This window comes from Protopterus annectens, chromosome 6.part0, assembly GCF_019279795.1.
Source record: "Protopterus annectens isolate FY-2018-M chromosome 6.part0, PAN1.0, whole genome shotgun sequence".
Taxonomy (NCBI): domain Eukaryota; kingdom Metazoa; phylum Chordata; order Ceratodontiformes; family Protopteridae; genus Protopterus; species Protopterus annectens.
Window position 1 is genome coordinate 426498433 of NC_056737.1, and position 12417 is coordinate 426510849.

General features: G+C 39.0%; 1 protein-coding gene across 1 annotated transcript in view; it reads left to right on the top strand.

Annotated features, from left to right (window-relative positions):
* The window catches only part of LOC122803852 (cysteine-rich protein 2-like), a 415299-nt gene that overhangs the window by 75169 nt on the left and 327713 nt on the right, over positions 1-12417 (top strand). Inside the window, exon 2 of the mRNA XM_044073534.1 lies at positions 3220-3420. Within this exon, the coding sequence (XP_043929469.1) occupies positions 3220-3420 (201 nt within the window). The remainder of the gene's footprint in view (positions 1-3219; positions 3421-12417) is intronic.

A 12417-nucleotide genomic window follows, 5' to 3' on the forward strand; every position in this document is an offset into this window, starting at 1 on the left:
TGTCATAAATTCTGCTTCTTTGTCAAGCAGTTAAAATGAAGCAAAATGAGTAGACATGGGGATCTTTTAGTACTGTTTTCTTATATGACACAACACAATAAGAATTCCAGGAAGGGTAAAGAGACACTGTTTCATATTCTAATGAGCTCTGGCTGTAGCAAGATAGCTTCTTCTTCTTCTTTCGGCTTTTCCCGGTTAGGGGACGCCGCAGCGGATCACCTGTCTGCTCATGATTGGCAGTGGAGTTTTACAGTGTCGAGTTGTCAGCCCGGCGCCCAACCTTCCACAGAAGGCACACACACATTAGCTATTATACATTTTAGTAGACAGATATTTTAAATGCTGATTTAATCCCAGAAAGGAGAGGGGAATAAACTAAAGACAGTGTGGTGGTATATCACAGGTTCTATTGAGCACTAGCAGTGAAGATCCCAAAAGTTCTGAAAAGAGAGAAAACAGACCACTCAGACCTCAGGTTCTTGGTGATGGGCATAAATGCAATATTAAAAAATGATCTTAAAGTGAGGGACCATACCAAATAGAATACCAGATGTAGATGCATTATATGTCTTGGTAGGTGGGTCAGCTTTAAGAGAAGCATCTTGGTAATATATGCTTCATTTCATATTCTGAAGCTTATTAGCAAGTCAATACAGACTGGTTGACAAAGCCGGAGGAAGAGTTTTGTACTTTGAATTATTAATGAGGACGTAGTGAATCCAACAAAACCTAAAACTAGCACTACTAAAAATTACACATACCATCCTAAATGAACCAGATTTATGTCCAGCTAAAATCATCCCAAAAGCAGATATAAACCAGTTACATCACTGTGACCACAAAGACTAACCCAAACACCTGTCATTAAATCTAACAATCACTATGGAGACTGTGTCTACTCAGCATGGAACTTAGCACCTTCAGAAATCACATATGAAAGCAGCTAAATATATTTTCACCTGGAATATAAAAATATATGTAACTACTAGTTGGAACTGCTCATGTGCTAAAATCTAGTAATGTAAATAGCTAACCAATAATATCCAACCTATCTTCCCACTAACTACTACTCCTCTAGTAGTATCAGTACTACTTAACATACTTACTTTTTCTTTCCCATGCACTATCGCAACTCATCTCACAATTAACCTTTTGTAATTGTAATTTCTTAGTTTATATAAATGATTTATATTTCAAATTGTAAGTATATTAACTTTTTGGAGGCTTTCTCCCCGGGACTCCACTGAAAAGGGGCCATTGTTGCTCAGTCAGACTATCCTTGCCAAGAAATGTAAACAAACAAGTAAATGAATTAATAAATAAAATCAAAGGGAGTGAAGGGGCAGTCAGATGTGACATTGTCTAGAGAGGAATAGGGGGGCAGTGTTAGAGTCCTGATTTACAAGATAGAGGAAGAACATTACCTGGGGAGAACGATCTTCAAGGATCCATGAATGGATGCAGAAGAGGATTAAAATCCTTTTGCACCTCTACATTTGTACATCTTTTTTCTTTTGTACTCTCTGCTGCTCTCATCTTCTAGTTACTTATAAATAAAGGCAGTCATCACTTAGAGAAAACATCCATGTTTATTTATATAACTAAATAACAGCAACAAAGCAACATCTCCAATATTTTCTCCCTTGTCTTTCTTACATTTTTCCTCTTTCATTCCAGTATTTATTTTATGTAACTGGGGAAAAAAAGGATGTGGGAAAAAATTCCAAATGTCATGCTCATAAAAATGTCCTTAAAAAAATTCAGGAGCACTTGAGTTACACAATATATGAAACTTAACCGATGATGATGGTGGTATGAAATACAGATATGTGCAACCAGAGGATTTTTTGCTGTTAGACGGATGTCAACACCATGAATGATTTTTGGCTTATTTGGGAGTTACTGAATAATTTTGTCATTTAATTATGTCATTCGAATAGTATCGGTGCATTTGTATATGTAAATATGTGTTCGTGTATGTGTGCGTTTGTGAATGCCCATGTACCTTTGTGTGTGCATGTGTGTGTGTGTCCTACATGCGTGTGTATATGTGTGATTAGAAGCGGGGAGAGAATTATATTTTTGATATAGCAATAAAAATAATAAAGTCTAAAGCTGTGTGAAGCAGAAAAAGGGGTGGAGTACACGGGGCACCGATGTGCCTCTGCTGATATAGCCTGTGTTTCTAAAATTTCTTACAATAAATACATAACCTGAGAATCCAACATAGAAAGGACTTTAGATTATTCCAGTTATCTGATTAACAATAAAATGAGCAAATATGCTTATAATTTGTCACGTATGAATTTAAAATCCTGTCACAAGGTACTAAACAAATATTAAAACTTGTATTCCAAATGTCCACTAAAACTCTGTTTAGGGCGTTACCTCTCCTATAGCTTCACAATCCTTTTTACTTCTTTAACTTCTTTCTGGACAAATTGCAGCTATATGGGTCTTAGTTTAGAGACAAATACCTGCCAAGATAAAGTATCTTTTCTTAACATGTTTCAATGTCAAAAAATACTTCCACCCACACATTCAGCTATAGTATTAGTTGCCACAACTATAGTATTAGTTGTCAAATGGCAGTTTTATAAGGCAAAACATTTTGGAAGACACCCTAACATATGGTGAGCTATGATCTAGAAGAACAAAGTTTTTTGTGCATGCTATGTGACCTTAAGCAGGCTACTTAATTTCATTAGACTCCAAAGCTGTTCCTCAGAATGAGCTCTTGGACTCTTTATGTACTTGTCAAAATAAAACATTATTATAAGAGTTGATTTCTTTTTACATAGAAATTTACAATTATTAAAGCTCTAGACAAAAATAATCTTAAAAAATTGAGTAATAAGTTAATGTTAAAAATAAAGTAAAAGTAAAATTACTAAAGCAAGGAAACACTGAAGGATATATTTGCTTGAGTGCAAAGTTGGATTATGTTTATGCAGCTTTAATTATTGTTTTTGCTAGCACATAGCACCAGTAAAATTGTAAGCAAACATATAAAAATTGCTAGTCTCCTGAATGCCTTAATGACAATTATGCACAGTTTGTTAGCGCAACTTCTTTTCATACATTTCTTACAAAGAAATTGTGCTTGTAACTGCCTGGGTTACTTCTCTGAGGTCCTTTCTGAGAAACCTTTTACTCCATGCTTTTCAAACTGAATAGACATTTCTCCACAGGCAAATGAGGCATTGTAGTGACAGTGAGTGGGTAGGCACACGGAAAGACTCTGTGATGTCAGTGGGTGGAGTCTGTTCTGTCTGCAGCAGAGCTGGTTATCAGACCTGGGAACAGAGAAAGTGTGTAAGAGAAAGGGAAAGGCAGGCATTCAGGCTCTACAAAAAACAAGCTACACGCTGCTGCAGAATGCTTCTAAATGCCCCAGGTGTGAGAAGACTGTCTATTTTGGTGAGTGGCTTTGTGTTTTTTTTTAAATATTTATAGGAGCTGCCTTAGCCTGTCATTGGGTATAGCAAAATCTTCCACAGATGGGTTTGGGGTAAGGAAATGAGAAGTGTAGTATCATGCTGGATGCAGTCAGAAGAATGGAAATGCTGCACAGTTCAAATTTCTTTTTTTGATGTAAGCATGTTTAAAGAAGATTTTATATATTTATACATTAAAATGTACAGAAAATACCTCAAGATAAGCTACTATGTGCTCTGCTTTTTGAAGTGTATTCCATCCCAATTAGTAGTTATCTCTAAAAACACTTGTTCAAATATTTTCTTATCAGAGCTGCTTTAACATCTTAAAGCGATAGAATGTCTGCAAGAATAAAGACTGCTTACTTGGTAGCAGTTCAACCTTGTTGCCTTACTGGTTAGTGAGAAAAGCAAGCTTTATTTGTAGATAAGACGGGAGGGAGGGGAGGTAGTGTAGTACATGTAAGGGATTACAAAGTTAAATTGTAACACAGCTGCCTTGCATTTGAGGGATAGCTGTTTAAAAACAAAAGCAGAAAGTGATGTGTAATTCAGCTAGTAAGTGAAAGATACCCAAGAATGGAAGTATTGCAGGGAAAGTAAACCAAAGCAACTCGATATAAGGCAGTATGGTGATACAATAGGTTTATGTCAGCATATAATTGAACTGGATCTTGCAGGGAAATCAGTTTTCATCCAGCTATCCCTGTTTTGAAAAAGCCACATTACTGAAAAACAGCTACTTTAATCTTACAACAAATATGTTTAGGTTTCTAACTTTTGTTAATTTGCCATAATAATCAGCTGTATAATTTATGGGGACAGCACATGCACAATAATGTTAATGTGGAAGGGTGAAGTTGAGGGGAAGGCAGGAACTGAGCAACTTATGTAATTTTGGAGTGAATGAAAATTGTTAAAAGCTGAATGTATATGTATATGTATGCTGCAAGGCAATAATAATGGAAACTGTTAATACATTTTTCTTTTCAATTAATGTATGTAAACCCAGGTTACAGATTAAAGTGATGATTTGATAAGGATATTAAAAAAAAAGACAAACAAAAACACCCTGCTAGCTAGAATATGGAAAGCATTTTTTCACGTACCAACCAGTGTTATAGATGTGAAGTAATTTAATTGCTGCTACTGTGTAGGGACTGAAACAGGGGGGTGTGGTCTGTCAAACTTCATTTTTGAAATAACTCGCAGGTTTCACTCTGACATTTTAAATCGTTATGCTTATCACCGTGACTGAACTTTTCGTCAGGTTACAGAAGGCCTAATTTTCAAAGTAAAAAATACTTTACTGTGGTTCTACGCTTTTAAGTTGCTTACGTAACATTTTTGGTCAGGATTATTTTCATATGTAGCTACTTTTGGTTTGTTTTACTCAGTGTGTGTTTGGGGGGACATTATATACTTTCCCTCCAGTGTCTTCATCTTCATTTGTACATAAAGACTAGAATTCAGAAGTAGGGCACTGTGACCCTTATCTGGAACCTTAGATTTTCTTCAGTGCATTCATATTTTTTTTTCATGTTTTTTGTCCTGATAATAGATTGAGAACCCCCCTCTCCCTGCCACCATTACTGATCATTTCAGTCATTCATTCCCTGTCAGTTGCTGTCCCTTAAGGGGTTCTTGGACACTGCTTCACTGTGAAGAAGGGGTGTAAAATGTCTTGCCCTTTATGGCATATTCAGGCTGGATGTTTGAATTCCTAGAAATGCTTTACTGAGGGAGGTGTTATTAAATCCTACAATCCATCACATTTCTAACTCTACCGCACGAGATGCCGGTGATAACAAGCACAGGGCTAACAAAACACCTGCCCACCTTTGTTGCTTTTACCTGCATCTTCTCTAATCATTGGTTCAGCTAACACTTGCATCCTGTCCGCTCTTCCATTTATAGCTGGGACAGAGAGCTGATCCTGCTGGGCTGTTTTTAGGCTCTGCATGGGGGAACAAAGTTAGCAAGAAAGCAAAGTAATTCCACATAGCCTTTACATTGATATAATTTGGTATATATCACATGAATAGGTTATATTTGCATGAATTAGGAGGTAGCTGAAGGACTGACCTTGAGGAACTGGAATTTTAAATTATTTTAGTACATGTCCCCCAAGGATAAGTTTTTTTATAATAAAGTGTAGGAGACTTGGTACTTTTCGTATCTGCTTATAGTAGCAGCAAGTTAATCCAAATTCTTCATGTAGGGTAATTTAGATATCCTGCTAGATCTTACTCTCTCTTGTCTGACTGTGTACTAAAATGTATTAGCAACATAAAACTTCTTACAGTAATGGTCTCATCCCCAGAAAACTGCCTGACCTTTGGCAGAGGTAATATTCCAATGTCAGTATTTGGACTGGCTGCCATCTCTTCTGCCTTGGCTGCAACTGGTAACAAACTCCAGATTTATTTAACAGGATTGATTTGTTTTTTGCACAATGTGAATGTCATGTCACTCGACACAGTATGGCTGCACGTTAGTTGCATCTGGAGAGTACTGTAGCTTAATTCTAAGCATCTTCTTTCTAGCTATGTACATATGCTGTTCATAACTTGCAGTAACATGCATCTATCGTAACTTCAATTTTGTTTCGCTGCTCACTCAGCTTTCCTCCCAAAAATTCTGCAAGCTGCAAAATCCTTTCTGTTATGGGATTGCAGACTTGAAGCAGTATCTTCAACATCAGAGATATTTTCAGGTGGCATTCTTCTAGTGATCTTCAAAGAGGTAGCCGGGGTACTATGGAATCACTTCTCAGGCTGTTTAATTGATCCTTCGGGGATAAAATAGTCCTTTCCAACTGATTGGAGGCAAACTTCCATCATTCCTTTGTGTAATGGTAGAGCAGAGTACTTGCTGGGTACGTAGATTTAAAAGCCCAGTCCCTGTGGTAGAGTAGGGTTATGGAAGTAATCCAATAAATCATCTCTGTGGGAGAAACTGAGAAGTTCATGGTCAAGGGATCCGGGATCCTGCCAAAACCAATCTGATGTGGTTATGTTTCTGGGGAGCTAGGGTGGCAGATGGGTGTAGCATCAGCATGGCCTTTGACTTCATACTACACTGGAACATTTGGGGAGAGTAAAGTGGGCATGAATGAGTGACAAAATATGTGACAAATTAGATAAGTACCTGAGAGTTGAGACAAAACAGGGTCATCATAGGGAAGTGGTATTCAAAGAAAGGAATGTTTCAGTGGTATATTATATATGGTATGGTATGTGGTTCTAATGCACATCCTGTTTGGTACAGACTTGTCAGATTCAAGACTGGGAATAGAAAACCAAATGAACCTGTCTGGGGTGTAAACTAATAACATGTAGTTGGTAACTGAGAACACTAGGGGATGGTGAAAGACATGTCCTAGAGATCTGTCAGTGTGTATGTTGTCTTTCGGCTTTTCCTGGTTAGGGGTCGCCACAGTGGAACACAGGTCCGCTAATGATTGGCAGTAGATTTTCATGAATGCCAAAGTGCCAGCTCGACGTTCAAACTTCAACGAAGGCATGCCCATTTATGCATGTCTTTTGAACGCCCATCCAACCGCGGGGAGGACATGCAGACTCTACACAGAAGGCACTCCCCACACTCCAGACAAGAATCGAACTGGAGAACCTCTTGCTGTGTGGCAACAACGCTACCACTGCACCACCGCAGAATACAGTATAGTTAGAAAAAAATGATAATTTAGGAGACAAGTGTAAGTTAATTCACCTCAATGAGAGAGAGAGAGAGAGATGAGGGTAACTACAGGCTCCTGATGTCAAGACACCCTTCAGAGAGATAGTGATTTGTTAGAATGAGATTACAGGAAGACAGAAGAGATAACAAGAATGGAGGGTTGTCTCACGAAGCATGGCTCTCTAATCTGGAGTTATAATCGCTGGAAATGTGAAGGGGAAAAAAAGAAGGATCCCATTCAGCCCCCAGTGTAATACATTTTTCATAGTAACAGTGTGAGTACAAGTCAGCCATCTTAAACACTTACTCTGTGTATACACTTTTTTATTCAAAGCTGCACTGCCAAGGGTGATATTTAAATGGATATTCTATTTGCAAAAGAGCTTTCTCCCCTCTAACTCCATACAACTTTTGATTATTTTTCTGTCTTATTCATGTAACACATTCTGATTGCATTTGTATTTATCTCTTCAGGTTTCACATCTTTGATTGTGACTGACAAGGTTATGCAAGGATCAGTTAATTCTCCTAATTGTTAAATAAATTCTCTCTAATACTTCAACTTATCCACAGTAGAGCAAGGCTGACCTCTGAGTCTTCTCCATGCTCAACCACGTCTGTGTCAGCAACTTAACACCAAGGGATGTCAGTGTGACTGATGGAAAGCCTCATGCAATACCAGGGTGCCAAACCTAAAACCTTAGTGACTTGTTTTTCAACAGGATACCTATATCCACAAGTCTTCATATTATTGTGTACTAAACCTCTGCTAACCACACAAGTCACTTGTCCTCCAATAAGTCTCCAAAGCTGTCTAATACCACGTTTTGTGCTAAGACTTGTACTAATAGTTAGCAGCATATCATTAGAGACTCATTTCAGGTCTGTTAATTTGTGCATAGACTCATTCCCCAAGACACCACCAGAAATGTCGCTAATTCTTAGCGATTTTTAGTCCGTTAAAGGTTAAGACATAATGTCATTCAACCAAAACTAATATGGTAACCTTTCTTACTTTAATATTGTCAAACTGAATGTCAGTGGCTACTAAGTTTGCAAGTTTCCATTCCAAACATGTTCAGTTATGTACTTTGGAGCTTTTCTCCTCCACACCTCTGCTGAAAATGGGATTTGCCCATCCAGACTTTCCCCAAAAATGAGAACAAGGAAAATAAATTGAGTATCTCTAACTTGCATTTTGTTCGAATGACTTTAAGTTCTCTAATTTTACATTTCTATTTTGTTCTGATTTTGCTTTTGATCTAAACTCCTGTGCTTATGTAAATTAGTATATGTATGTGTACAACTTTAAACTTGTGTATATGGGATTATTGTGAGTATATGTTTATATATTTGTATGCTGCTAAGTTTGAGGAGTGGGGCAAGAGAGAGTCCGCACAGTTATCTTGGCTTATTTAAGTAGCCATCTCCACTAACATGACTCCTCAACATTTTTCACCATCTGCTAGCCGTTCTAATGACCTCTTTAAGTAATGACAGTCTTGAACCACTTTCCCAGTTATACTGCAGATTTGCCGGTGCTTTTGTATTGTGCCCTAATATCCCTGTGGTATGCACATCCAGTGGTGATAGTGGCTGTCTATACTTTGCATTTCCTTTTTGTACTCATGCAAGCATCCCTAGCTTGGAATATGGCAAAACTGTGATTATACCTCAGTGTCTGAACCCATGCCCTCTTTTCACCAGAAGAACAGTGGTGTCTGCTTCTCCCACTGACCCTCCAGTGCCAATTATACCAGTATGTATGGAAGAACGCTGCCCCCGCACAGTTTAGCTGCCTTTACACCCTTGCACTGGCTGCCTGGCCTGCCCATAACCTTTCCATGTTTTTCACCAATGCTCAAATGTTATGGTACACAACAGGCATGTAGCCCTAAGTGCACAAAACCAAAATTCTGTTACCCTCTTTGATAAGCTAAAACTGCAAAGGTATGCATTATAAAAATGACTGGACAACTGATGTCTGCTCCACATTTGTTGATATCGGCAATGCAATGCTTGACATTTTTTCAGTCCATAGTCACCCACAGCATATAAAATTACTGTTCACATCTTCAACCAAATAATGCAAGGCTATCCATCTAAGTCCACAAATACCACACAAGGATGTTCAGCAGACACGCATCATTCATTTTGTTCAGACATTCAAGGGTTCTGTATATGGGCCTATATAAATTTGAACTTGTCATTTATTTTATAGCAGATATGCTGAGTGTTGTTAGTGTGCTGAGAGACCCTGTAACTAAAAAAAACGCTTGCCCCTTTAGGTAAGAAGGGAAAGAAAGCAAGCACTGCTAGTGAGAGGTTTTAAATGAATACATGATGAATATAGCAATTTGCTAAGAAGCTTTTAAAGAACACTTGTGGCTTTGAAAAATAACAAGTTGAAACACTGGGAGATGCTTTTGAAATTATTTGTTGTCGTTCCCATCTGCATCATGTTCAGAGTCAAAAGCACAATATAATTTCTGTACTTATACCAATGACAACCATTTCTGTCTCGCCAATGCAAAAATGTTACGTCAGAGGATCTTAGATAAACCATGATGTTTGTATTAACATATGATGAACATATCCTAACTATAACAATTCTGCACTTTTGTAATATTATAACTTGAACTGATGCCCGGTTACTATTTGTGTCCTTCCTACCTGTAACAATTCTGCACCTTTTTAATATTATAACTTGAACTGATGCCTGATTACTAATTGTGTCTTTAAATTTTACTGTTTATAAAGCTATTTCATGTAAATAAAATACTGAACTAAGACTTCATACCAGTGGTACAGTTTTAACACATTGGTGGGTCAATTGTTTTTATATAATGTTTTATAACTGGACTTGTTCATAAACAACTTTACCCTTGTACATTTTGTAGATGGAATTCTACTGTACTCATTCAGTGTAAGTGATAAGCTTGTAATGTTGTGTTGCTGTATAGTTAAGCTGCCAGTTTAAAAGCCAGGAAAAAGAAAAAGGAAGTATAGGAGACTTGAACCTCTAAAGTGCCAAATATTGCCATTGTGTAATTTTGTCTCGTGTTTTCTCAAGATGACGTTAGCCGAACCAGCTAAAGTAGTGTATGTTTATACAGGACTGCAAAGGAAATGAGAACATCTTAATCTGTTCAGGATGTAGCTGTTCTTTGGTGATTTTATAATAGTATTCTTCACTGTTCCTATAGATCTAGTAGGAAAACTTTAATCGTGGTTGTTTATCTCACAGGGAGGCTCCTTTTATGAATCATTGAAGTGATGGGCAAGCTTAGGTCAAGATATTTTTTTCTTCAAGTAGTATTTCTTTGGGAAAAGCATTTTGATATTATCTAGAAGGTTTGTTGCATTAGCAGTGTTAATCAGCGATGCTTAGGTTCATAGGTAGGTACTAGGCTATCTGCCCGAAGGCATTTATAAGCCTAGCCGGAATGTGTTGGCTTTCACTGCCTCCTTAGATTAGTTCCCTGTGCCTCTGTCCAGCAGAGCCATTGAAGTGATCCATGGGGTAAACTTTCTGTTTCCCATCCACTTATCAAGGCCCCTCTTGAAGAGGGTTAACGAGGAGATCTAGATTGGAATCTTGTTCCAGAGCATGGGAAGTCTCTGGGACAGGAATATATCCCTCCAGCATGTCCTATTTATTGTTGTGGTGAGGTTTAGATCCCTGGAGCTTGTGGCTCATGGGGATATGGTTTTCTTTAGGTGGAGCATGTCGATCAATTCTGGGTTGGGCATGGCCTTGTATGTCAGGCAGAGATCACCTCTGAGTAGGCGGTATGCAACAGAGTACAGCTGGAGTTTCTTCCATCGAGCTGCATAGGAAATCTGCTTGAGGCCAGTGATCCTATTGGTGAGGTTCTTCTGTGGTCTTTCCAGTTGTTGCAGGTGTCTTGTAAGGTATATCCTAAATGGAGAATTGTACTCTATGATGGATGTGATGAGTAGGAGGGCCCAATGACCTCTCTCGATCTGGATGCAAACCCTCTTGTGATTAGGTGGGCCACATAGAAGGATTTTTTAACCATTTTGGCAGTGTGATTACCAAAGGAGAGGTTACTATCTACTTGGGTCCCCAGATCCCTTATTACATCTTCCGTATTTAGGGGTCTACCACCTATGTGGTAGTTTATGGGTACTTTGTTTTTTTCCAAAGGGGATGACTATGCACTTTTTGGCATTTATCTTTAGGTCATGGTTTTGACACCAGGTATCTGTCTCAGTGAGACCCTTTTGGAGGATGTCTGTGTCAGCCAGAGAGTCAATTATAGCCCCTAGTTTGCAGTTGTCTGTAGTCCTGCTGTGCTTCCCTGTACCTCTGAGAAGTATATGCCGAACAGGAGGGCTCCTAGGACTGAGCCCTGGGGAATGCCACTTGTACCCGTTTAGACTCAGACCAAGCTCTTGCAAGTCTTACCATGTGGGTTCTGTCCGTGAGCCAGTTTGCAACCCATCTCATGATGTAGGGGTTTATGTTCAGGCTGGTGAGCTTGTCTGTAATACCTGAGTGGGGAATGGTGTTGAAGGCCTTTGTGAGGTCTAGGTAGGCTGTGTGGACCACCTTTCCCTCATCTATAGCCTTGGTAACTGTCTCAAAGAAGTCCACCAGGTTTTGGAGGCATGATCTGCCCTTAACAAAGCCGAACTGGGTAGGGACCAGTGTTTGGAGGTTCCCAATGTCTCTGTTAATGAGATACATGATGATGCACTCCATAGCTTTGCAGACCAAGCTAGTCAGGCTTATAGGGTGATAGTTCCCGGGGTCCATTGTGGCTCCACCTTTGTGGAGTGGAATGACCGTTGCTGTGTGCCACTCTGTGCGCATGTAGCCTGTGGAGAGGCTGAGTTTAAACAGTGTGTTTAGGTGAGGGGTTAGCTCATCTTTAAGCTTGTGTAGGACGCAGCCTGGGACACCGTCCGGTCCCATTGATGCTGTGTTTTTTGGCTTTGGAGAGGGCTGTTTTAACCTGAGTGTCTGTGATTTCAGGGGCACTACATTCTTCTGGTATAGTTATGGGCCCTTTTGGGGGTGAGAGGGGGGTGAAGTTTGCACTTAACCTGCCTGCCAGGATGTTGACTATATCAGTCGGTTCAGTGTATTTTGTGCCATTCTGCACTAACTCCGAGCAGATCTGAAAACTGCCACTTAGATTCTTGATATAGCTAAAGAATGCCTTGTGGTTATCTTTGGAGTCCATGGCAATTTTTCTTTCGAAGCTAGCCTTGGATGATTTTATGAGGGGAATGTAGTTTCTTGCTGATACTG